Genomic DNA, 25196 nt, shown 5'->3' on the forward strand with positions numbered 1-25196 from the left:
TTGTAATAGAAGGGAAGCAAGATATTTATCAATGCGTTTTTGCCAGTTTTCTGCTGTAACTACATCGAGAAATATAATGCTCAGAATGAGCACAATAATTTTGAAGAACCTGTTCCAGTAAAAGTCCGAAATAGTGAGTTCAAAGGCATCTTTATTACAATTTGTATTGATTAGAAAAAATTGTAAATTCATCAGAAATCTGAGGCATTGTACTTTGCATTCTTCACTGCCTGGGAGTGACTGACGCACAGGGCCGGTGCTACCATAAGGCAGACCAAGCGGCTGCCTTAGGGTGCACCCTGGGGGAGGTGGGAAAAATGAACCTTCTTTTATATTTTTTAAAATCACTTACTTGTGAGTTGCGCCGCAGCGCCGCCGGCCCCAGCCAGTGCGGCACGGGCACGGCAACATGGTCACAGGGTCAGGCCAGGGGGTTGTGACTGGCGAGTGGCGCAGCGGCGGCGGGCGGCAGCAGGAACTGGAGCTGACTGTGTCTCTGAGTCTGACTCACACACAGCCAGATTGCCGTAGCAGCAGGACAGGTGGGTAGGTGATCACTGATGAGCGCACTAGCGCCAGAGTGCACTGCATAAATGTGTTTTAAAAAAATTATTACGCAAACAACAATCATAAATGGAGGGGGGGGATAGTGACCGTGACATGATGGGAAGGGGGAACAATGTCTGTAGTCTGTGACATGGGGATGGGGCCAGGGCCGGCCGGAGGGGATGATGTGCCATGGGGGGGGGGGGGGGGGGGGAATGAAATGTGACACAATAGGGGATAATGATGTGATCATGATGTGACACGAAGGGGGTGATATGACATGGTTTGGAGGGGGAGAAATGTGACATTGAGGGGGTGAAATGTGACAAGGAGGGGGAGAAATGTGACATGGAGGGCTGATGTGACATAGGTGATTTGACATGGAGGGGGAAAAATGTGATATTGAGGCATTGAGGGGGAGAAATGTGACATGGGGGAGAAATGTGACATGGGGGTGATGTGACAGAGGGGATTATGTAAAAAGGAGGGAGAGAAATGTGACATGGAGGGGGGAAATGTGACATGGAGGGGGAGAAATGTGACATGGAGGGGGAGAAATGTGACATGGAGGGGGTGATTTGACATGGAGGGGGAGAAATGTGACATGGGGGTCTGATGGCTGACATGGGGTCATGATGGCTTACATGGGGGCAGGATGGCTTACATGGGGGGCGTATGGCTGACATGGGGGGCTAATGGCTGACATGGGGGGGCTAATGGCTGACATGGGGGCATGATGGCTGACATGGGGGCATGATGGCTGACATGGGGCTAATGGATGGGGGCTAATGTCTGACATGGGGGTCTGATCTGAGGCATTGGGGGTCTGATCTGAGGTCTGATTAACATTAGGGGTCTGATTGCTATTTATTTTAATAGGTAAAAGGGAATAAACCACCCTAGAATCAGCAAATGCCTAATCTCCAGAAGGACACAGGATCAGACATGTTGGAGCCATTGGGGAGCTGTTTGGCTGCACATAAGTAGATTTGCTTTTTATGATATGTTTGAAAGTTGGGACCCCACGACTTTGAAGAAGGAGACAACCATGGGGAGTGGGGAAGTTGTTCCCCACCAATGTTCTTTACCTTCCCAGTGGTGTTAATAGGAATTATGGATAGTGTTTTGCTATTAGACAGTGGCCACCCCTAGATGGAAATCAGGTCAATAGAAGTCCCTGCTGTTGTACCCCCACTAATATGACTCGTCTGATTAATATGTCATACAGGATTTAGGCTACTTTCACACCTGCGTTCCTGGGTCCGCTTGTGAGATCTGTTTCAGGGCTCTCACAAGCGATCCAAAACGGATCAGTTCCGCCCCAATGCATTCTGAATGGATAAGGATCCTTTTAGAATGCCTCAGTTTGCCTCAGTTCAGTCTCCATTCCGCTTTTAAGGCAAACACCAAAACGCCACTTGCAGGGCTTTGGTGTCCGCCTGGCGATGCAGAGCCAAACAGATCTGTCCTGACTTACAATGTAAGTACGGATCCGTTTTCACTGACACAATATGGTGCAATGACTTAGACTTTTTTTTTTAAAGAATAATGCAAACGGATCTGTTCTGAACGGATACCAGCGTTTGCATTATCTGTGCGGATCCGTCTGTGCAGATACAAGACGGATCCGCACCGAACGCAGGTGTGAAAGTAGCCTTAGTTGAAAACCCACTTAAATATTTTTATTTTCAAGAAAAGTATAATTAATGGCCACCATATGAAGTAAGGCCTTCTAGCACTTTATATATTCAATTATCCCAAGATTTAATCAAATTCCTGGCTACTGTCACTTCTGCTTTCTGATGAACTGTGTCTGTACCCACCAGCCTTTCTTCTTTGTCCATACCTGTTTTGAAAGATTCTTTTAATAATGTGGCTTATTGGAATGACTTTTTTGTTAGTTTGTTTCTCACTTTTATGAACCCTTGTTTTTGCTGGTTTGACTGTACGGTTCATGGTTTTTCTGTCCCTGTTCCTCCTTTTGGAATAGTCCTTATGTAATGTTGGCTGTGTCACAAAAACACGTTCTGCTGATTTGGTGGGATTCTTGCATTGTCCCTCAGACTCAGAGCATCCTAGATTGTCTCTGAAACCATTAATATTTGGTGTTGAATACACTTGTGGCCCTTGGGTACCAGTATTAGTGTCATAGTAGGCTGGAATGTCTAGAACTGCACTACCTTCAGTACCATGGTAGTCGTCTCTATTACTATGTCCACTGGTTTTCTGCACATCTCTAGTGTGTGACATTTCTGATTGAAGTCCCTCAGTGGCATTTGAGAGCAGATCCGTGTTTTCATACATTTCAATGTCATTTTGAGTTGCACCTTCTGTACTAATAATAGTATCAAACTTCAAATCAGGCTTAATACCAGTCTCTGTGTCAGGATCCTTATTTCTGCCATATATGCTTCTAGGTTTGGTGGTCTGAATGATTGTATCTTCATGGTTTTCTCCATTTTCTGTATCTGTAAGAGCATTTCTGCTACTTTGCAAATCATTCTTCATTGTTGTATCTTCAACTCTTCTATCCTGAAGTTAGATCATATAAAATGCAACATTTTGGTTAAAAATACTAGAGGCTCTAAGTTATCAAAGCTTTTAATTAACCCCAGAAAGTTCCAATTGGGGGAGGAGCAGAAGAAATGTCCACGAATCCCCACTGAAATCTCATGTGACCCCCAACATCTCTTTGCATCACAGCGTGTAGAACACCGGTATTCGTATTAGCACGTGTATAGATTCTAGGCCATTTACTGGATAAGGGCTCGTTCACACGACCGTTGGTGTCCCGTTCCCGTATTGCGGACCACATTTGCGGATCCGCAATACACGGGCACCGTTCCGTTGTCATTCTGCATCACGGATGCGGACCCATTAATTTCAATGGGTCCGGAGATGCAGAACGGAAGCACGGAATGGAACACTACAGAGTGCTTTCTGGGGTTCCGTTCCGTAGAACATGCTCTATCTTTTTGCGGAACGGAGGGATCACGGACCCATTCAAGTCAATAGGTCTGCGATCCCTATGCGCCTGCCCCGCGGAAGGTGCCCGTGCATTGTGGACCGCAATTTGCGGTTCACAGCACGGGCACGGGACACCAACCCTTCGAGTGAACGAGCCCTAAATTAACTTTCTCAGGGATAGAAACGCATCAGAACATTGTATTGGTGCACATCTAGGAGCAACTGCATTGTTTTAAAAAAACTGTGGTCCTTTATGTAGTGACCAGACCCCTTCAGCACTTCCATCATTAGAAATCTTTACTATAAAGTTCAGAGGTATTCTTCCATCATTGTGACTGCAATTGACAGAAAAATCAATGCTTGCCAAAGGGTTATGTATCCCAAAAGATCCCATTTTAAGTTAACTTGGAGAACCAATGGAGGTCGTTGCTCTAAGAGCCGCACCAATACAATTTCCTGATATGTGTATATAACATTTTAGATTTCTGGGTCCTACCAGTTTTCTTACAGACATGGATATTGGTTGTCGCACAAATAAAAGAACAGGAGTTACCAATCTACTGTATGTAGGCAACAGAACTTAAAGTATAACTGTCATATTATTATTTTTTTTGTATTGGATTGTGGTGATTAATATCTCCTTTGCGGCCCTATTTCAACTTTTCACTGTGTATTCAATTACCCCTTAAAGGGCTTCTGTCACCCCACAAAAGTCTTTTTTTTTTGTTGGATAGTTACATTCCTTATAGCGCGATATAGGAGAATATAATCTTATCACTTACTTTCATGCGGCCGTTTCTTTAGAAAACGAAGTTTTATAATATGTAAATGAGGGCTCTACCAGCAAGTAGGACGTCTACTTGCTGGTAGCCGCAGCAGAAAACCGCCCCCTCGCCGTGTTGATTGACAGGGCCAGCCGTGATCTCCTCCTCCGGCTGGCCCTGTCAGTATTTCAAAAATCGCGCGCCTCTGTTCATTCGGCGCAGGCGCTCTGAGATGAGAAGGCTCGTCTCCTCAGAACTCCCTCAGTGCGCCTGCGCCGATGACATCACCGAAAGAGAAGACGTCATCGGCGCAGGCGCACTGAGGGAGTTCTGAGGAGACGAGCCTCCTCATCTCAGAGCGCCTGCGCCGAATGAACAGAGGCGCGCGATTTTTGAAATACTGACAGGGCCGGCCGGAGGAGGAGATCACGGCTGGCCCTGTCAATCAACACGGCGAGGGGGCGGTTTTCTGCTGCGGCTACCAGCAAGTAGACGTCCTACTTGCTTGTAGAGCCCTCATTTACATATTATAAAACTTCGTTTTCTAAAGAAACGGCCGCATGAAAGTAAGTGATAAGATTATATTCTCCTATATCGCGCTATAAGGAATGTAACTATCCCAAAAAAAAAAAGAAGAGTTTTGTGGGGTGACAGAAGCCCTTTAATTCCACATTTTTGTCCCCTGTACTGCCTACTTTTACCTGTGCTTAAAATAGGGTTGCTAGGCATGGTCCGTCCTTTAGGAGGAGCAGAAGCAGGCTGCGTGCAAGGTCAGATTACTGACAGCCAGGGACTGTAAGTAAATGATTAAAGCCAGGTCCTCCCCAGCAGCTGATAACAGTGCCTGGGCTGTGTGCACTTCTCCCTGTCCCTGCGCTTGGCAGACGCTCCCTCACTCAGCAGAGCTGGAGAAGGCAGAGTTGAAGCAGCGCACATCAGGGAAGGGAAATCTGCCGTCTGCTCAGTGTATAAATGAAAGCAACATGTGGTAAGAGGACCCCTTTGTGCTGAAGGAGATTAACCCTTCAGGGGGAGGGCTCTGGTTACTGACACTTTTGGGGGGCTATTGTTACTGGCTAGTGAGGGCAGGCGGGATTAGCCTCAGGGTGAGGGCAGTGGCGGCCATCTTAACTGAATAGTGAAATTGCAGTTTTATGCAGTCTGGTTGCTAAGGGCTGAATCTTATTAAATATGGGGTAAGTCAGTCTAATAGTAACCGATTCTGGAATATCATGTTATTAGGAACTACATATATGAAAATTGAAATTAGGGTCTAAATGTGACAGTTATCCTTTAAATTACTCCTATCTCATAAAGTACTAGCTTTTATTGCTCAGGTAGGCTTTGGATTTATGATGGTGGGGTTTGTTCCTACTAGTTTAGCACTGAATCCCTTCACTGTTTTTCCTGCACAGCAAGTACAGTATATCAATATGTGATGGAAGACACGCCAAGCATTTTCCATTTGCTTAAAATGACAGCATATATTTACCTTTGCTTCTTTGCTTTGTGGCGTGTATTCAAATACATAGATATTTATACCACTGTTGGAATCATGACCTTTGTAAATTAGCTAAACGCAAGGAAGAAACAAAAAAATATAATTTAAAAACAAATGAATAAAATAAATTCAATAATTAGCAGAATGATCTATTCACACAGTGCAGGCTGAATAGGAAAGACATCTTTGTATTCAGTCCTTGTTCTGGACTGTAGTTTGAGAAGTTCATCCATGTAGTACATTTGACTACAAATCATGTCTTTCTTCTTACTTTGAAAGGGGCTGTCCAAGATTTAAATATTGATGGCCTATCCTCAGGATAGGTCATCAATATCAGATTAGTGGGGGTTCGAATCCCTGCACCCATGATCAGCTGTTTGAAGAGTCTATGGCACTCTGGTGAGTGCTGCGGGCTCTTCCTAGGCCAGTGATGTCATATTCATTGGTCACAAGGCCTAGTTGCAGCTAAATTCCATTCAAATGAATGGATCTAAACTGCAATACCAAGCCCAGCTGCTATCCAATGGACAGAGCTTTACTTGGTAAGCTGCTAAACGGAGTGTCATGGCTCCTCAAACAGCTGATCTATGACATGTGTTGGACCCCGCTGATATGATATTGATGACCTATCCTGAGGATAAAAATTCACAGAGTAGCCACCTAAAACGTAACATTTTTTGGGGTGTTTTTTCACCTTTATAGGGCATTATACTGTAAGGTAGGTTCCTGATACAGGATCGCCCTCATCAGGGTAGCCATTCCCTCTTTGATAGGCAGGGTTAATTATCGAATAGGGAGATATTACGGTGTATTTAACCCATCCCTGGTCCTGCTAATGTTTTCTAAGGGTTTTAAACATTAGGATATTCTTGTTGTATTTTATTTTTCAATAATGATAAGGCCTCATGCACACGACAGTTGTTTTTCTCCGTTTCATTTCAATGGGTCAGCAAAGAAATGCTGATAGTTCATTCGTTTGTGTTCCGTGTCTGTTGTCCGTGTTTCCCTTCAGCAAAAAAAATAGTGCATGTCCTACTTTTTTCACATTTACGGACAAGGATAGGCATTTATTACAAGGGATCTGTGAGGATCCTCCAAAAAAAAGGTGTCGATTCAATCCAATGCAAACGAGTGTAGTTGCTTACTGACGTCATAAAATCGGATCTCCGTAAGATCGCTTCAATTATCGCGAGATGAGCTGTTACTTTTTCTTTCTCTTATCTTTGAGAAAGAAAAAGTAATAATTGATAGCGATCTTACGGAGATCCGATTTTATGACGTCAGTAAGCAACTACACTCTGCCGTTTGCATTGGATTGAATCGACACCGAGGTAAGCGCTCTTACATGTGGGACGCCACAGAGTTGCGCAGTAAATAGTGAGTATTATACTCATCACACTATAAGACTGTTTGCTATCGATTTTGCCCAATAGGTATTATTTGCATAAGTACGGGACATTATTCATTCCCTCCAATAACCTGCGTTGTATGGACTTTATACTTGAGATAGTCCACCCATGATCTCATCCATCCCACTATTACGTATATGTATGCTTTTATGTTTTTTATGTTTTAATAAATTGCACTACTTTACTTTATTGGTTCTTTGCATGAACCCATATGTTTGAGTGCCGGTCCAATACAATTTAAATTTACTGTCTTTGAAGGGGTGATTCATTTTTGGACATTGGCACCTATCCGTGTATATAGAGAGTGAGCCGTCCCATTACTATTCATCAACAATATTAAAAGCCTGGAAAAGCCTTTTAAATGTTGAAGCTATTTATTTTTTTAACTTTTACAAACTTCCCCAGGGGCAGCCATATTGAACACATACACTTCTGCCAAATATTTCCTTTAGGCTACATGCACACGAACGTTAGGGCTCCGTGCCCGTGCTGTGGACCGCAAATTGCAGTCCGCAATGCACGGGCACAGGCCGTGGGGCAGCTGCATGCGGATTGCGGACCCATTCACTTGAATGGGGTCCGCGATCCGCATCCGACGGTCTGCACCGCAAAAAAGTAGTGCATGCGCTACTTTTTTGCAGTGCGGAGGGACGGCCAGAAACACCAGGGAAGCACTCCGTAGTGCTTCTGTGGGGTTCCGATCCGTGCCTCCGTTCCGCATCTCTGTGACTGCGGACCTATTCAATTGAATAGGTCGCAATACGGCCGCAATACGGCCACGGAGGGCACACGGTCGTGTGCATGTAGCCTTATAGACAGCTAAAACAAATAGGAGTTAATCAGCAGATAGATGTCTTACATTTGTGGTAGATTTCTTGCAGAAATATCTGAACATGTGCCATACATCTGCATGGGGTTTGCAGAAATCCATACACATGCTGCAGAAGCAATCCCGTTCATATGTGAGGAATGGATTTATCAGTTGCATCTGCAGAAATGTGTGGGTATTTTCAGGCATCAAATGAAAATGATTTTCATTCATCTAAATGAGGTAGTTTTAGTGGGATGCACATATACAGTCAGGTCCATAAATATTGGGACATCGACACAATTCTAACATTTTTGGTTCTATACACCACCACAATGGATTTGAAAGGAAACGAACAAGATGTGCTTTAACTGCAGACTGTCAGCTTTAATTTGAGAGTATTTACAACAAAATCAGGTGAACGGTGTAGGAATTACAACAGTTTTCATATGTGCCTCCCACTTGTTAAGGGACCAAAAGTAATGGGACAATTGGCTTCTCAGCTGTTCCATGGCCAGATGTGTGTTATTCCCTCATTATCACAATTACAGTGAGCAGATAAAAGGTCCAGAGTTCATTTCAAGTGTGCTATTTGCATTTGGAATCTGTTGCTGTCAACTCTCAAGATGAGATCCAAAGAGCTGTCACTATCAGTGAAGCAAGCCATCATTAGGCTGAAAAAAACTAAACAAACCCATCAGAGAGATTCAAAAACATTAGGCATGGCCAAAACAACTGTTTAGAACATTCCTAAAAAGAAGGAACGCATCGTGATCTCAGCAACACTAAAAGACCTGGAAGACCACGGAAAACAACTGTGGTGGATGACCGAAGAATTCTTTCCCTGGTTAAGGAAACACCCTTCACAACAGTTGGCCAGATCAAGAACACTCTCCAGGAGGTAGGTGTATGTGTGTCAAAGTCACCAATCAAGAGAAGACTTCACCAGAGTGAATACAGAGGGTTCACCACAAGATGTAAACCATTGGTGAGCCTCAAAAACAGGAAGGCCAGATTAGAGTTTGCTAAACGACATCTAAAAAAGCCTTCACAGTTCTGGAACAGCATCCTATGGACAGATGAGACCAAGATCAACTTGTACCAGAGTGATGGGAAGAGAAGAGTATGGAGAAGGAAAGGAACTGCTCATGATCCTAAGCATACCACCTCATCAGTGAAGCATGGTGGTGGTAGTGTCATGGCGTGGGCATGTATGGCTGCCAATGGAACTGGTTCTCTTGTATTTATTGATGATGTGACTGCTGACAAAAGCAGCAGGATTAATTCTGAAGTGTTTCGGGCAATATTATCTGCTCATATTCAGCCAAATGCTTCAGAACTTATTGGTTGCGTTTCACAGTGCAGATGGGCAATGACCCAAAGCATACTGCAATAGCAACCAAAGAGTTTTTAAGGGAAAGAAGTGGAATGTTATGCAATGGCCAAGTCAATCACCTGACCTGAATCCGATTGAGCATGCATTTCACTTGCTAAAGACAAAACTGAAGGGAAAATGCCCCAAGAACAACCTTGAGCTGAAGACAGTTGCAGTAGAGGCCTGGCAGAGCATCACCAGGGATGAAACCCAGCGTCTGGTTATGTCTATGCGTTCCAGACTTCAGGCTGTAATTGACTGCAAAGGATTTGCAACCAAGTATTAAAAAGTGAAAGTTTGATTAATGATTATTATTATGTCCCATTACTTTTGGTCCCTTAACAAGTGGGAGGCACGTGTACAAACTGTTGTAATTCCTACGCCGTTCACCTGATTTGGCTGTAAATACCCTCAAATTAAAGCTGACAGTCTGCAGTTAAAGCACATCTTGTTTGTTTCATTTAAAATCCATTGTGGTGGTGTATAGAGCCAAAAATGTTAAAATTGTGTTGATGTCCCAATATTTATGGACCTGACTGTATTTCTGCACGCTCCATTCAATTGAAAAGAACAATCACAGAAATAGATGTAACAATGTGTGAATATAACCTACGGCTTTATTACATACTGTGGTAAAGTGTATGGTAAAGTCCTGGAAGGGTTGTATATCCCACCCAGGTTCCTCAACTGGGTGAGGTAAGTAAAATCCAGGAAGATGGCGCTTGCTTCAGCAAACATAGTTGCTGGAGCTATTTTTTGTTAAAGTTCAAGGGCTGGATTCTTTTTGGACTGGGATGGTAGGTTTGTTAGTCCACCCCCATTCCAGGGCATGTTTTCCCCTAGCCTGAGGGATTCCCAGGTGTAGTCCAGCTGGGATTGTTAGGGGGAAATAAAAGCACATCCCAGGCTGTCAGTCAGAGAGAGTTATGCCTGGAAAAAGGCTAGGAAGGTGGCTGCCTTGATGGCTAGTGAAGCCTGATTCCCTGAGTGTGACCTGCGCTCAATAGGTGAGCTAGAAACAAATTTGTATTAGCTATAGCCCAGACGGGCAGGAGTTTATTTTGTAGGGATTATGTTTTGGTGATGATGGAACCTCACCTTACCCAGCAGCGTTGACGAAATCCCGCACCTGCGCCGTTTACTTCTGTCTTAGGCGCAGGCGCAGTGAGTGAAAGCCGCTCTCCTGGTGCCGGCTTCCTCACTGTGACGTAGTCGGCTCAGGCGCAGTGAGGATTCCGGCACCAGGAGCGCATCATTCACTCACTGCGCCTGCGCCGAAGACAGAAGTGAACGGTGCAGGCGCGGGATTTTGTCAACGCTGTTGCGAACCGTCATCATCAATCAATAGGAGCGGGGCGGGCAGAACAGGGGACCTGGGCGGGATAAAGGGTGAGTAGACGGAGCCTCTAGGTGCTGATTTTACGCCCACATAGCACCTAGAGGCTCATTAGCATATTATAAAAGTGCATTTTTTTTACCAAAACGGTTCCAGGGATAAAGGTAAAAAACATACTGTTATGTAGTGCTGACATTAGCGCATCGCTAATGTCAGTCAGCTACATAACAGTATTTCTGGTGGTAGAAGCCCTTTAATCCTGTTGTCTGCGAAGGAATCTGTCATCTCCACCCTGCTTGAGAGAGTGATCCCTTACAATACACATTAGATAACTGTTGGACAACTGCTCATTTGGCCCACAACTATCTCTCCACATGTACACACTGGACTTGGCCAAGCATGTACTGTATGTGTCCTGAACAAGGAGAGGGGAGAAGGCTGCTGCCAGACACCTCTGGTAGAGGTTTATCTCCACAAAGAAAAGACAATGGCCATGGCACTTCTTCCAGTAAAATCCAGTACTTCATTGGTATATAAAGAGCATGGCATCCCAGGTACGGGACAGACTATGCAGCATCAGCAGCCAATGATCGTTTTGCGTCCTAGGACGCTTTCTCAAGGCGTGAGGGGGAGTGAGCGTGACCACGCTTATATCCCCACATAATGCCTCATCAATAAAATCACTAATTCCCTATATACCGATTTAATAATACTTGCATGTGCAAAAAATCACATATACCAAAAAAATCTGATCTACATGTTATGAACTGTTGGACCATATGTTGTATCAGACATAAATGCATTGTTTTACCACCACGCATGGAATTGCAGTGTAAACAGTTACTACACTTATAATTGCCTGCAGGAACAGCCCTTTTGAGCCATGTTTCTTGTCTCCTCCTTGGATAATGTCCTTTTACTCGTACATCTCTTAAATTCTTGCTCCTACGGAATGTGACTATGGGGGGATCTCTCGCCCATTCAATTAATTCATTGTCTGACTGTACGATATGTGGAATGTAATCTGATAGGGGCTGAACTTAAACAAGAAAACAAATCTGTTGTCCTGTTGCTTTTTACGATCTTTATATGCCAATTTTTGGCAATCTTGATTAACTGCACGCTCAAATGCTTCAGAGATGACAGTCTCTTCATACCCACGTGCTCTCAATCTGTCTGCTAACTCAAATGCCGGTTCCAAGAAAATGTCATATTCACGAATGTGGCGTCTTAATCTAACAAATTGTCTATAGGGGATGGATCTCTTAGTATGTATAGGGTGGTAACTATCATAATGCAATAATGCATTAGTGAGCCTGACCATACCACCAGTACGTCATCTATAAATCTTGTCCAATATTTAATATATTGAAGGAAAGGGTTAGCCACATTTTATATATACAGTACAGACCAAAAGTTTGGACACACCTTCTCATTCAAAGAGTTTTCTTTATTTTCATGACTATGAAGGCATCAAAACTATGAATTAACACATATGGAATTATATACATAACAAACAAGTGTGAAACAACTGAAAATATGTCATATTCTAGGTTCTTCAAAGTAGCCACCTTTTGCTTTGATTACTGCTTTGCACACTCTTGGCATTCTCTTGATGAGCTTCAAGAGGTAGTCCCCTGAAATGATTTTCACTTCACAGGTGTGCCCTGTCAGGTTTAATAAGTGGGATTTCTTGCCTTATAAATGGGGTTGGGACCATCAGTTGCGTTGAGGAGAAGTCAGGTGGATACAAAGCTGATAGTCCTACTGAATAGACTGTTAGAATTTGTATTATGGCAAGAAAAAAGCAGCTAAGTAAAGAAAAACGAGTGGCCATCATTACTTTAAGAAATGAAGGTCAGTCAGTCAGCCAAGAAAATTGGGAAAACTTTGAAAGTAAGGGCTATTTGACCATGAAGGAGAGTGATGGGGTGCTGCGCCAGATGACCTGGCTTCCACAGTCACCGGACCTGAACCCAATCGAGATGGTTTGGGGTGAGCTGGACCGCAGAGTGAAGGCAAAAGGGCCAACAAGTGCTAAGCATCTCTGGGAACTCCTTCAAGACTGTTGGAAGACCATTTCAGGGGACTACCTCTTGACGCTCATCAAGAGAATGCCAAGAGTGTGCAAAGCAGTAATCAAAGCAAAAGGTGGCTTCTTTGAAGAACCTAGAATATGACATATTTTCAGTTGTTTCACACTTGTTTGTTATGTATATAATTCCACATGTGTTAATTCATAGTTTTGATGCCTTCATAGTCATGAAAAAAAAGAAGGTGTGTCCTAACTTTTGGTCTGTACTGTATATATATATATATATATATATATATAGTTATTTATACGCTGGGCATGCCAGTGGCCACCAAAATGAAATACGTTATACTCCAACACAAATCGTGGGGCTTCAATAATGAAATCAATACATGGCTCTTCCTTTCTTGCCCTCATCAGAAAATACCCACGACATGTAAGCATCATTATGGACAATATGTGTGTACAGGCTTACCTGTGGCATGTACTCTCCATGCCACTCAAATTTATTTAGGTTCTGCAATAGGGCTTTAGTGTCCATCAAATAATATGTAACACTGTGTAATATGGGCTGCAGAAACCAATCCAGATAGCGTGACAGGGGCACAGTAACTGAACGCCTGCCTGCTACTATCAGATGAAAGGTTTATGTAATAGAGAACAAAAGGATCAGACAAATAAAATCTAAAGGCCCTATTACACCTGAAGATAACCGTTCAGATTATGGTTAACAAGCATTCGTATGAACACTCGTTAGCGATGATCTGGCAGTGTAATACTGCCGCCGAGTGTTTCCTCATTCATCGGGTAATCAGAATCTTTCACAGGTTTAGAAATCCTCGTTTGATGGTGGCAGATCGTGCCGTGTAATCACCATCTTCTGCCGGTAAACAGTGATTTAGTATAGTGGCGAGCGTTGGCATAAGCCTTCGCTCCTCCACATACTGAGGAGGAGATCGCTGCATGCGGTCTCCTCCACAGTGAGCAGGTGATTGTCGAGAAGTAATGCTTCCTGCCCGACAATCACCTGCTTCATCTGCAGGCGTAGTAGGACCCTAACTGCCTGATGACATCTAGTAGGGGGAGTGTCGGAAGGCCCCATAAATTTAGGATGCCTCTCATTGTGGCTGAAATCAGTGGCTGTGGCTGACATTTATATCATGTATATGGTCATCTTTCAGGTTCTTTTACACAGGATAATTATCGGGAATGAACGTTTGCGTTAATGTTCATTCCCAATAATCAGCCTATGTAAAGGTGCTCCCAATCACCTGATGAACCAGCAAACACTTATTCATTGGGTGAAAGCATTGCTCATGTGGTCACCTAAATCATTGTTTGTCAGCAGAAGTATAAATAGGGATCTGCTGTTCAGAAACAATGAATGTGTATGGGGATGAGAGATCACAGTGATTGCTGCATGTAGATGCGGCTCTCACATCCTCTGACGAGCAGAACAAATAGTTTGCTCCTGATAATTGCCAGCTCAGTTGGCTTGTGTAAATGGGCCTTTAGTAATATAATAGTACAAACTATAATATGGCTTATTATTTACCTTTGCGTTTTGCCCACAGCAACCCTCTGTATCGTTGACTTCAGGAGAATGTGTCTTCATATAAAGAAAGCAAAGAAGAAATGTTAAACCCTATACAATATGATTGTAGGTTGTAAGCTCTCACGGCCAGGGACCGCTATCCTTCTGTACAAGTTTGTAACACATCTTGTTCTTGCTTATTGTACTAGGTTTTGTATTATGCATTTATATCCTTTTCATATGTACAACACCCTGGAATAAATGGCGCTTTAATAATAAAGAATAACAATAATACAGTACATGCTGTAGGGAAAAAGCGTGTATTAAAGGCAATGTTGGATGTTGCTTTGTTCAGCTCCTGTGTCCATCCTCCTTTAAATTGTTTGCCAGTCCAGGACATAGCACTGGTAACATCCCCATATCTGCTATCCCTATTGAAGCCTAGAGTTTATCCTAGAATTGTATTTGTACAAGAAATCATTATTTCTTGCACTTTCAGTGGATTCTGACTAGGGCTTCACTTTGGTCAATTAACATGAAGATCACAAGATTGCATTACAACATAGTAGGTAATATTTGTGAATGTGGTCAAAGATTTGCTTATGTTCTGTGTTTTAGACTTGCATCTGTTTTTTTTCTCGCAATCACTGATCAAACGCTGACCAAACATTGAGCCTAGTTCACCCTTCAGTGATTTGGTAATTGATTTCCATCAGTGATTGTGACCCAAAACCAGGAGTGGAGCCTACACAGAGGCAAGATCGAAAGGAAAGATCTGCTCCTGTTCTGTGTTTTTGACCCTCTCCTGGTTTTGGCTCACAATCACTGATTGAAATCACTGATCAAACACTGACCAAATCACTGACGTGTGAACTAGACCTGACTGTGTGAAAGTTCTGTACGATTGCAACTAGAGATGGGCGAAGTTCTCAAAACTATGATTCAGCTGCTTCGCCGAATTTCACAAAGCGCATTTTTTTGTGAGTAGCAGGTGCAATGAAAGGGAACGGCGTTGGTACCGCCCTCTGTCATTGATCCCCTCAGATGCCGGTTTCATCACTGATAGCGGCATCTGAGATGACCATTGAGGGCTTTCAGGGGTTAATCTTAAAACATTAAAAATACTCACTTTATCAATTTGTTCGCAAAGAGTCCGCCGCGGCCATCTTGATTGAATATCCAGCGCGAAATCTTGTGGTGTGTGATGACGTCATACGTCACCACGCAAGAGATTTTGTGCAGGATCTTCAATCAAGATGGCCGCAGCGGACTCTTCGCGCGCAAGTGGATAAGGGAAAATTGATTTGTTACCACAAGGGACAAGAAAATTCACCTTAGTGGAAAATAGAATTTTACTTGAAATTCGAATCGAAGTCCACTTTGTGAATTTCGATTCGCTGAACACTAATTGCAACTCATTTGTGACATGCCAGCAATTCTTTTTATCTATTGGGGTTATTTCAAATACGAAACTAAATGCGAATCACAACCAAATAACAGCCTAAAATACTAGCGCACCTTCAATGGAATAGCAAGTCACACACATTTTGTTGTTACATGGCTTATATATGCCTTGATGCAGCATTTCCAAATAGCACTAGCTAAGGGTACTTTCACACTAGCGTTATTCTTTTGCGGCATAGAGTTCCGTCCTAGGGGCTCAATACTGGAAAAGAACTGATCAGTTATATCCCCATGCATTCTGAATGGAGAGTAATCCGTTCAGGATGCATCAGGATGTCTTCAGTTCAGTCTTTTAGATTTTTCAGGATGGAGATAATACCGCTGTATGCTGATGTTTTATCTCCGGCCAAAATTACGGAACACTTATTTTCCATTGAAATGCATTAATGCTGGATCCGGCCCCGAGCGTTCCGGCAAAACAGATTCGGCATTGCGGTCAGCGCATGCTCAGACCGCAAAAAATATGAAAAAATAAATGCCGGATCTGTTTTTTCCGGATGACACCAGAGAGACGGATCCAGCATTTCAATGCACTTGTCATACGGATCAGGATCCTGATCCGTCTGACAAATTCCCTCAGTTTGCATGCGTTTTGACAGATCCGGCGGCGGAACTGCCTGCCGGAATCCTCTGCCGCAAGTGTGAAAGTACCCTTAAAGGTTTACATATGCATTGACCTTTCAGTGGATTCAGTGGATCAACTTTTCTTAAGGGGATATTTTAAGCGTCCCTATGTCAAAGGTCTTGATTGGTGGGGGTCTGAGTGCTGAGACCCCCACTGATCACTGGAAGGAGAGAGAAGCACTCACTTAGTGCCCTCTTCTCATTAGTAGAAAGTCTATGGGCTGTCTTGATTTTCTCTTGCAGCGCGGAGAGACAAAGCACTATATGAGCACTTCTCTCTCCTCGTTCTAATGAGCACAGACCCCCACAGATCAAAACCTTTGATATGTCTCTATGGATGTATCAACAGTATTTTCACAGTGCAGATACACTTTAAGGGTTAAATAATTATTACTCTTACATAACCACTAAACAGTCTGTGCTGTGCTTCTACTAGGTATAGAGAAAAATATACTTGCCATCTGATAACTATCAGTACCAACATACTTACTGCAAATGTAAACGCTTCTGAAATAAGACAGATCAATACCAGGAAAAACTTCATTTTGAATATTACTATAGACAAAACACAATAAATAAATGGTAATGCATAAAAAGACTACACACTTTTTTTTTTTTTTGTTATTCTATGTTCTATATTTCTACAAAGCCTTATTACATATGTGCTAGTTGTACCTTGTATTTATCCTATATTTTCTACATCACTTATATAAATCGTTATTTATTCTTTGTCGTTCTTAGATAGATGAAAAAGGAAGACTACAGATTTAGGCCAACCCTTCTGATCAGTTCAGTAGAACTTGTAGTCAGGAGAACACAGTGTGGAAGATTTATCAAAACAGGTCCGAGATTCTTCGAGACAGTCCCAGATTTCAGTGGCTGTCCCGCGGTCGCGGAATGGCTGAGGTATGTTCCACTGTCAGCCGTTCCTGTGTTCACAGGACGTAGATACAGCTGATTGTAATGGTGAAGCAGGGAGCTTTCCGCTCCCCGCTTCACCATTCAGCTACTGGCGCTTCCCAGCAGCCGCACGATGCCCTCACATATTGTGCTCCTGGACTTTGTAGGAGGAGCAGTGCAGGCTGGGATTCAGCCTCTGCTCCTCCTCCTACACAGCCGGCAGCTGAACTGTAATCATCGGAGGAACCAAGTGAGTATTTCTTTATTTATTTTTACTTCCTCTGAATGGGGCACATACCTGGCCATAACTACTGTGAGGGGGCATATATCTGGCATAACTCCTGTGAAGGGGAACATATCTGGCATAAGTACTGTAAGGGGGAACATATCTGGCCATAACTACTGTGAGGGGGCACATATATACTCATAACTACTATGAAAGGGCACATATCTGGGCATAATTACTGTGAGGGGCACATGTGGGCATTATTACTGTGAAGGGTACACAATGTGGGCAAAACTACTGTGAGGGGCACAGTGTGGGCACAACTACTGTGAGGGACACAATGTAAACATAACTACTGTGAAGGGGGCACATTAGGGCATAACTACTGTGAAGAGGGACATTCGGGCATAACTACTGTGAAGGGGGCATATCTGGGATCTGGGAATAGCAACTGTGAAGGTTGCGCATCTGGGCATAGCTACTGTGAATGGGGGTACATCTGAGCCTAGCTACTGTGAAAGGGGCTTATAAGGACATAACTACTATGAAGGGGCACATGTCGGCATAACTACTGTGAGGGGTACAATGTGGGCATAACTACTGTGTGGGGTACAATGTGGGCATAACTACTTTGAAGGGGGCACATCTGGGCATAACTACTGTGAAGGGGCACAATGTGGGCATAACTACTGTGAAGGGGCACAATGTGAATATTACTACTGTGAAGGGGCACAGTGTGGGCATTACTACTGTGAAGGGGGCACAGTGTGGTCATTACTACTGTGTGCTGGCACAAAGGGGGAATAATTACTATGTGGGGACATTAAGGGGACTGGGTGTGTATAGTTATGCTTTGGGCAGAGTTAGAGGCGTGGCCTAGCATGAAAAATTGCCGTGGCATGCTATTGTACCTACACATATTGTCCCTCTTTGTGTTTTTTTAAAATTTGGGAGGTATGCTGGTGTAAAGGAAAACTGATTTACAGGTAGCTGCCCATAACAGCCAATCAGATTCCACCTTTCATTTTCCATTTTTTCATTTTTCTGCTTAGGAGTCCAGTGGATGGTCCTATCAGTGATCTCTGTATGAGTCTACATACAAAAAATAGCTGTCAATCACTGAACAGGACTGCCCACTGGACTCCTAAGCATGGAAAGAGAAGGGATTTAAATGCATAAAATATATCATAATGAATGTTTTCCTATTAAGCTATATATCAATCTTCTCGACCCCTCCTGCTCTAGAACATGCTGCCTCCATCTCAGGTACCATGTTCAACGTGACAGGTTCTCTTTAAGCCACCTAGTAATTTGTGATCTGTTAGGCAGCTGCTTCCTCCCACTACAGTATGGATAGGTATTGAACTTTCCTTACCTCATGCAACCTTATCACATGAGTAATAGATCTATTCTGGGGACTGAAGAAGCCATATTTGATTGTGGCCACAGCTATACATTAAGTGTGGCCCAGCAGAAGAATGGAGCGGAATTTTTAATTGGTAGAACCTTGTGAAAAAATGAAGGTTTAAAAATTCCCCTTAATTTCCCCATGGTGGGACTATTAAAGGATTATCTTATTTTATCTTATCTTATAGCAGTGGTCTTGGAATACGACAGTGTCAAAGTGTGTGGGAAATTTAAAGACAATGGACGATTGAATCCCTCATTCCATCTTTTTTAAGTATCTATGGTACCACAGAACTATATAATAAAAAAAAGTTGGTAGGGGACACAAAAAATATTGTAATATTGGAAAGAGGTAGAGGACCAATATATAATAAAATAATATTAACATCCTTTACAAGTAAAACTGCGATTTGCCGATTTGCAGAGATTTGACTTCTTTGGTGTATACTTGGGCATTTTGAAGATGCATTTTGCTAGTTTTCATACTACTACAATCTCAATTGTGAATCAAATAAGCACTTAATGTAAAAAATCTCATAATAAAATGTAACCAGATATGAATCATGCAACAGAATACAAATATATATATATAACAATATTTTACCTGCCATCTATTATCGTGTCATCCCCTCTGCATTTGTAGAGTGAATGTTGGTTATTTCAGAAATTTAAACATGGGGACAGCCAATCAGATTTTATGTCCCAGGAGTCACCAGCGTACAGAAACGTGACTGGATTATTTCATACATAAAATACATCTGTGGTGGCAACCATTAGGAAGAAAACAAACCAGCATATTTAAAAATAGGGGATTTCACAACCAGCACAGAAGAAATGAGTGGAATATTTTTAAACCTCAATGTGTTCTGCTAATATCAAATGCAGAAGTTTCCTTCACGTAAGAATTCTGGAGACACTGCAGAAGGAGATGAGCTGGAGATTACAAGAACTGCTAACCACAGTGATACATAGAGGGATGCTTGTGGTTTGCTTGAGAACACCACAGGACAATGGAAAGTGCAATCAATCATTTACTATCATTATGGTGGGGATAGAGATGAGGCCAATGAAGAGTGTGAAATTTGGGTATTTGCATAATTTGAGTCACATTTTATTAATTAAAGTCTATGAAATATGTAACAACATTTTTTCCCTTTTGAAATCAATTCCCAGATATGCCGTAGATCATTTTCTGAAAAGTTTAATTATAATGTAGTATTTTAAGGGCATTAACCACCATTACAAACAAACGGTGTAGGAATTTTTATTTTATTTTCCTGGCATCAGTTTAGAAGTGCAAATTACAATATAAGCAACATAATTACTCAACCAAGCAAATGCTTGCAATTTATAATACATTCAAGATATTGTATTTATGAATCATCCTTGAAATGGTTTCACAAAATATGTAATAAAAATGAATTTAAATTAAGGAGTTATGCACTTTGAACAATTCTTTAGGGATCCCCTGGTGATAAGCTATAGCTTGTTCTGCTGCAGGGACACTTAGCGATAGAAATCAGCTGTATCTATGGGGCACCAAACATTGACTCGGCCTTATGTTAGGAATCATTACAGGCATGAGCAGAATGGCCATAGGCCCCACAGAGAATTCTCATGTTGGGCTGATGCCCATAGGGCCACCTGAGTCCTCCTTACTGTTTCTGTCTTTGTACATACTACTGGGGGAACTATAAGGATCATTATTAGACTAAGACCAGGCAGCATACCAAAGGTAGATCTAGATTGGTGTTGTGGCCCAATATTTCCATATACAAAAGTAAATGAGTATATTCATACCAGTCCATTAGATGTTGCAGCAGGACATACATTGCAGCTTGGCTCACCACAGAGATGGACAAGGCATAGTGCATATCACCTGCCACATTTAAGTGGCAAACCCTCTTTCTCAAGTATGTGATTGATGTAAACTATTGGCAGGTCCTAAGTGCAAGGAGTTAATACAGCAGGCGATCAGAAAGTGCATGGATAGTATTTGTGTTGTGGCCCACATCTCATCTCCTAAGCCCCCTGCTCCATATTAGAGTCAATTGGAAGAGGAGGACAGAACATGACACCTTTTGATGGTCACAATAGAGAGGCAGCTTCTGTGGGTGGGAGGTATTTTGTGCTGCACTGTGGTATTTGGTTCTGTGGGATGGTATTCTGTGCTGCACTATGGTATTACTGACCCTTTCATCTTGTATTGCCCCACCTTCTGTCAATTTGGACCCACCTACAACTAGTGGCGGATTACAATAGGGACGTTCGGGTCGGCAGCGCCGGGCCCAGCACCAATGGGGGCCCAACTCCGACCCGAACGCCCACATTCTGCGGCGGGGCACGGGAGCGCATAGCTCCCTCTCCCGTCGCTGATCACCGCCATAGGCTTCAGGCCTAGTAGGCCTGAGGCCTATGCGGTAGTGAGATCCCAGCGCAGGCGTGCATGATGACGTCATCGCGCGCCTGTGCTGGGACGCAGCACTGTGACGTGTGCACGCCTGCCTCATCCCGCCTTCCTCTGCGAGCAAGCGCCTGGCCCTGGACATAGGTGAGTATTTAGCTTTTCATTTTTTTTCTTTTTTTCTTTTTTTATTTCATGTGCCTACTTTGGGGGACATGTGGGGGGGGGGGGGCGTGACACACAGGAGGACATATTAGGGATGAGACATCGAGTACATGGGGGGGAATGTGGCGGCTGTGTGAGGGCAAATTATTATGGGAGGGAATACTATGTGGGGACAAATTACTATATGGGGCTGTGTGGGGCCAAATTACTATGTGGGGGCAGTGTGGGGGCAAATTATTATGGGAGGGACTACTATGTGGGGGAAAATTACTATATGGGGCTGTGTGGGGCCAAATTATTATGGGAGGGACTACTATGTAGGGGCAAATTACTATGTGGGGGCAAATTATTATGGGAGGGACTACTATGTGGGGAAAAATTACTATATGGGGCAGTGTGGGGGCAAATTACTATGTAGGGGCAGTGTGGGGGAAACTATTGTGTGGGGGCAGTGTGCGAGAAATTGCTATGTGGGGACAGTGTGAGGTAATTGCTATGTGGGGACAGTGTGGGGTAATTGCTATGTGGGGACAAATTACTATGTGGGGGCAGTGTGGGGGAAAATTACTATGTGGGGCAGTGTGGGGAAATTGCTATGTGGGGACAGTGTGGGGAAATTGCTATGTGGGGACAAATTACTATGTGGGGGCAAATTACTATGTGGGGGAAACTATTGTGTGGGGGCAGTGTGGGGGAAATTGCTATGTGGGGACAGTGTGGGGAAATTGCTATGTGGAGACAGTGTGGGTAAATTGGTATGTGGGGGCAAATTACTATGTGGGGCAGTGTGGGGGAAATTGCTATGTGGGGACAGTGTGGGGAAATTGCTATGTGGGGGCAAATAACTATGTGGGGCAGTGTGGGGGCAAATTACTATGTGGGGGCAGTGTGGGGGAAATTACTATGTGGGGGCAGAGTGGTGGAAATTACTATGTGGGGGCAGTTGTCACCGCCTGACATCTGAGAAGCTCTGACAGACGTTCTTCAGAACCTCCTGCTTGAGGTTCTTTTGTTTTGCTTTTGTTTTGTCATCTCGTTTCCCTCTCTCAGCTGTCATCTATTTGCACTGATTGCATCCCTTTAAATCCCCTCCCATACTGCATCTCTTTGCGGTTTATACAACTTCCTGGAGTGTGCTGATGCTAGAAGCTGTTACTGATGCATCCACAAGATAAGTCTGTTTCTTTATTTCTGTTTTCCTGTGGGCTTGATCCTAGGTGACCCTGACTCCCTCCGTATTAAGTGTAGGGAGCCAGTGGTCGTGTCCCCTCACTATTATAGGGTGTTCAGGTGTCATACAGGCGAGGAACGAGGATATGCAATTTTCTACCATTGAGATTTTTGCATAGGCTGAGCAGTAAGGGAGAGAGCTAGGGTTGTTACAGGGCTTACCCTTTTGCTCCTTAGTTTTGGATCAAGTCAGTCAGATCTTCATTTGTGTCTTCTAGTTTTCTGTAACACCATCCGTGACATTATAAACAGCCAAAACCGTCTTAAGCATGAATCCGCTTTCAACCTTAATTGACCGCATGCAGGGTCTTTCACTGGAGGTAGTCTCTCAGTTTGAGGTGACCGTTTCTGCTTGCATTCATGGAATTTGTTCTGAGCCTAAAATCTTGCTTCCGGATACGTTCTCCGGGGGTAGTGAGAATTTTGTTCGTTTTGGAGAGGCTTGCAAACTCCATTTTCGCCTACCTCCCCATTCCTCTGGTGAAAAGGAGCGGAGGGTGGGGATCATCATCTCGCTACTCAGGGATAACGCTCAGTCCTGGGCCTTTTCGCTGGCGGTGGGGGCACGGCCCCTCCGTTCAGTGGATGAATTTTTTTTAGCCCTGGGTCAGATATATGATGATCCGGATCATATTGCTCTGGCTGAGTCTAGACTACGTCTTTTATGCCAGGTAAACAGTCCGCAGAGATATACTGTTCAGAATTTCGGAGATGGGCAGCTGATACTGGTTGGAATGATGCTGCACTCCGAAGGGATTGAAAGATGCATTTGCCTTTCATGAGAGACCTACCTCCTTGGACTCTGCCATGTCTCGGGCCGTTCGTATTGACAGGCCAAAGACAGTGCGGCGGTCTCTTTCAGTGCGCAGGGGTCTCAGTCTCTCTCAATCCCCTCTGAGCAGGAGCCCATGCAGCTGGGTTTGCTTGCCTCTGACAATAGAAGATTCAGCTCTAAGGGGAGGGTTTGTTCTGTTGTGGAGGTATAAATCATTTGGCAAATGTTTGTCCCTCTAGGAGATTCAGGCAGTTTTTTGAGAGTAATAAAGAAACAAAAAGAAAAAAATCCTTTAAAAACATTCCATCTGTTACTATTAGCAAGGTTGATGTGGAAATTGAAGGTTTTTTGTTTGCTTGTAGTTCCCATTTTGTCCTACCTGCCAGGGTGGCGCTAGAGAGCAAGAACTTTGTTTGTGAGATTTTTGTAGATAGTGGAGCAGCTGTCAATCTCATTGATAATCAATTTGCTATAACACATGGTTTCCAGGTATGCACTTTTGGAAAGGATATAACTGTTTTTAGATTCCGCTCTACTTTCTCAGAAATCGTTAAAGGGCATAGTTCACAATATCCGTTTGATTGTGAGTGATACTCATGTTGAGGATGTGTCATGTTTTGTCCTAAGCGGGTTGCCTACTCCTCTAGTGTTGGGGCTACCCTGGCTCACTAAACATAACCCCACCATTGATTGGCAAGCGAGGCAAATAAATGGTTGGAGTGACTCTTGCAGAGAGACTTGCCTCACAACATCTATTTCAGAGGTTTCTACTAAGACTGTACCATCTTTTCTCTCAGAATTTTCGGATGTGTTTTCTGAGAGTGGTGTTCAGGAGCTGCCCCCTCACAGGGAGTACGATTGCCCTATTAATCTCATCCCAGGCGCCAAGCTGCCAAAATCACATTTATACAATCTCTCCCAACCTGAAAGAGTCGCTATGCGTACTTATATCTCTGAGAGCCTGAGAAAGGGACACATCCGACCCTCGAAGTCACCTGTTGCCGCTGTTTTTTTTTTTTGTTAAGAAAAAAGATGGTTCTTTAAGACCTTGTCTGGATTTCAGGGAGCTGAACTGTATCACAATTCGTGACCCATATCCGCTTCCTCTGATCCCGGACCTGTTTAACCAGATTGTTGGGGCTAAAGTTTTTTCCAAGTTGGATCTAAGAGGGCCATACAACATGGTCAGGGTCAGAGAAGGAGACGAATGGAAGACGGCCTTCAATACCCCTGAGGGCCATTTTGAGAATTTGGTTATGCCTTTTGGTTTGATGAATGCTCCAGCCGTCTTTTAGCATTTTGTGAACAGCATTTTTTAACATTTAATGGGGAAATTTGTACTAGTGTATCTAGATGACATTTAGATTTTTTCTCCTGATTTCCAAATTCATAAGGACCACCTACGTCAGGTCTTGCTCATCCTGCGGGAGAATAAATTGCACGCTAAACTGGAAAAATGTGTGTTTGCGGTTCCAGAAATTCAATTTCTGGGGTTTCTTCTCTCCGCTTCTGGTTTTCGCATGGACCCCAAGAAGGTCCGCGCTGTGTTTGAGTGGGAGCTTCCTGAGAATCAGAAGGCGCTGATGCGTTTTTGGGGTTTTGCCAATTATTACAGGAAGTTTATTTTGAATTATTCCTCTGTTGTTAAACCACTCACTGATATGACTAGAAAGGGGGTAGATTATTCCTCCTGGTCGGTAGAGGCGCCTTTTCTAGTATCAAGGAGAGT

General features: G+C 43.4%; 1 protein-coding gene across 1 annotated transcript; it reads right to left on the reverse strand.

The window, feature by feature from the left end:
• Positions 1–2208: 2208 nt before the first annotated feature.
• On the reverse strand, positions 2209–19574 carry LOC120989781. The gene is made up of 5 exons (XM_040418100.1): positions 19498–19574; positions 16851–16915; positions 14294–14347; positions 5770–5850; positions 2209–3078 (listed from the first exon to the last, which is right to left on the reverse strand). Exons 1-5 carry the CDS (start codon positions 19502–19504, stop codon positions 2311–2313), a joined length of 975 nt encoding a protein of 324 aa, XP_040274034.1. The 5' UTR covers positions 19505–19574; the 3' UTR covers positions 2209–2310.
• Between the last annotated feature and the right edge of the window lie 5622 nt (positions 19575–25196).

Source organism: Bufo bufo, chromosome 2 (genome assembly GCF_905171765.1).
Source record: "Bufo bufo chromosome 2, aBufBuf1.1, whole genome shotgun sequence".
NCBI classification, from domain to species: Eukaryota; Metazoa; Chordata; class Amphibia; order Anura; family Bufonidae; genus Bufo; species Bufo bufo.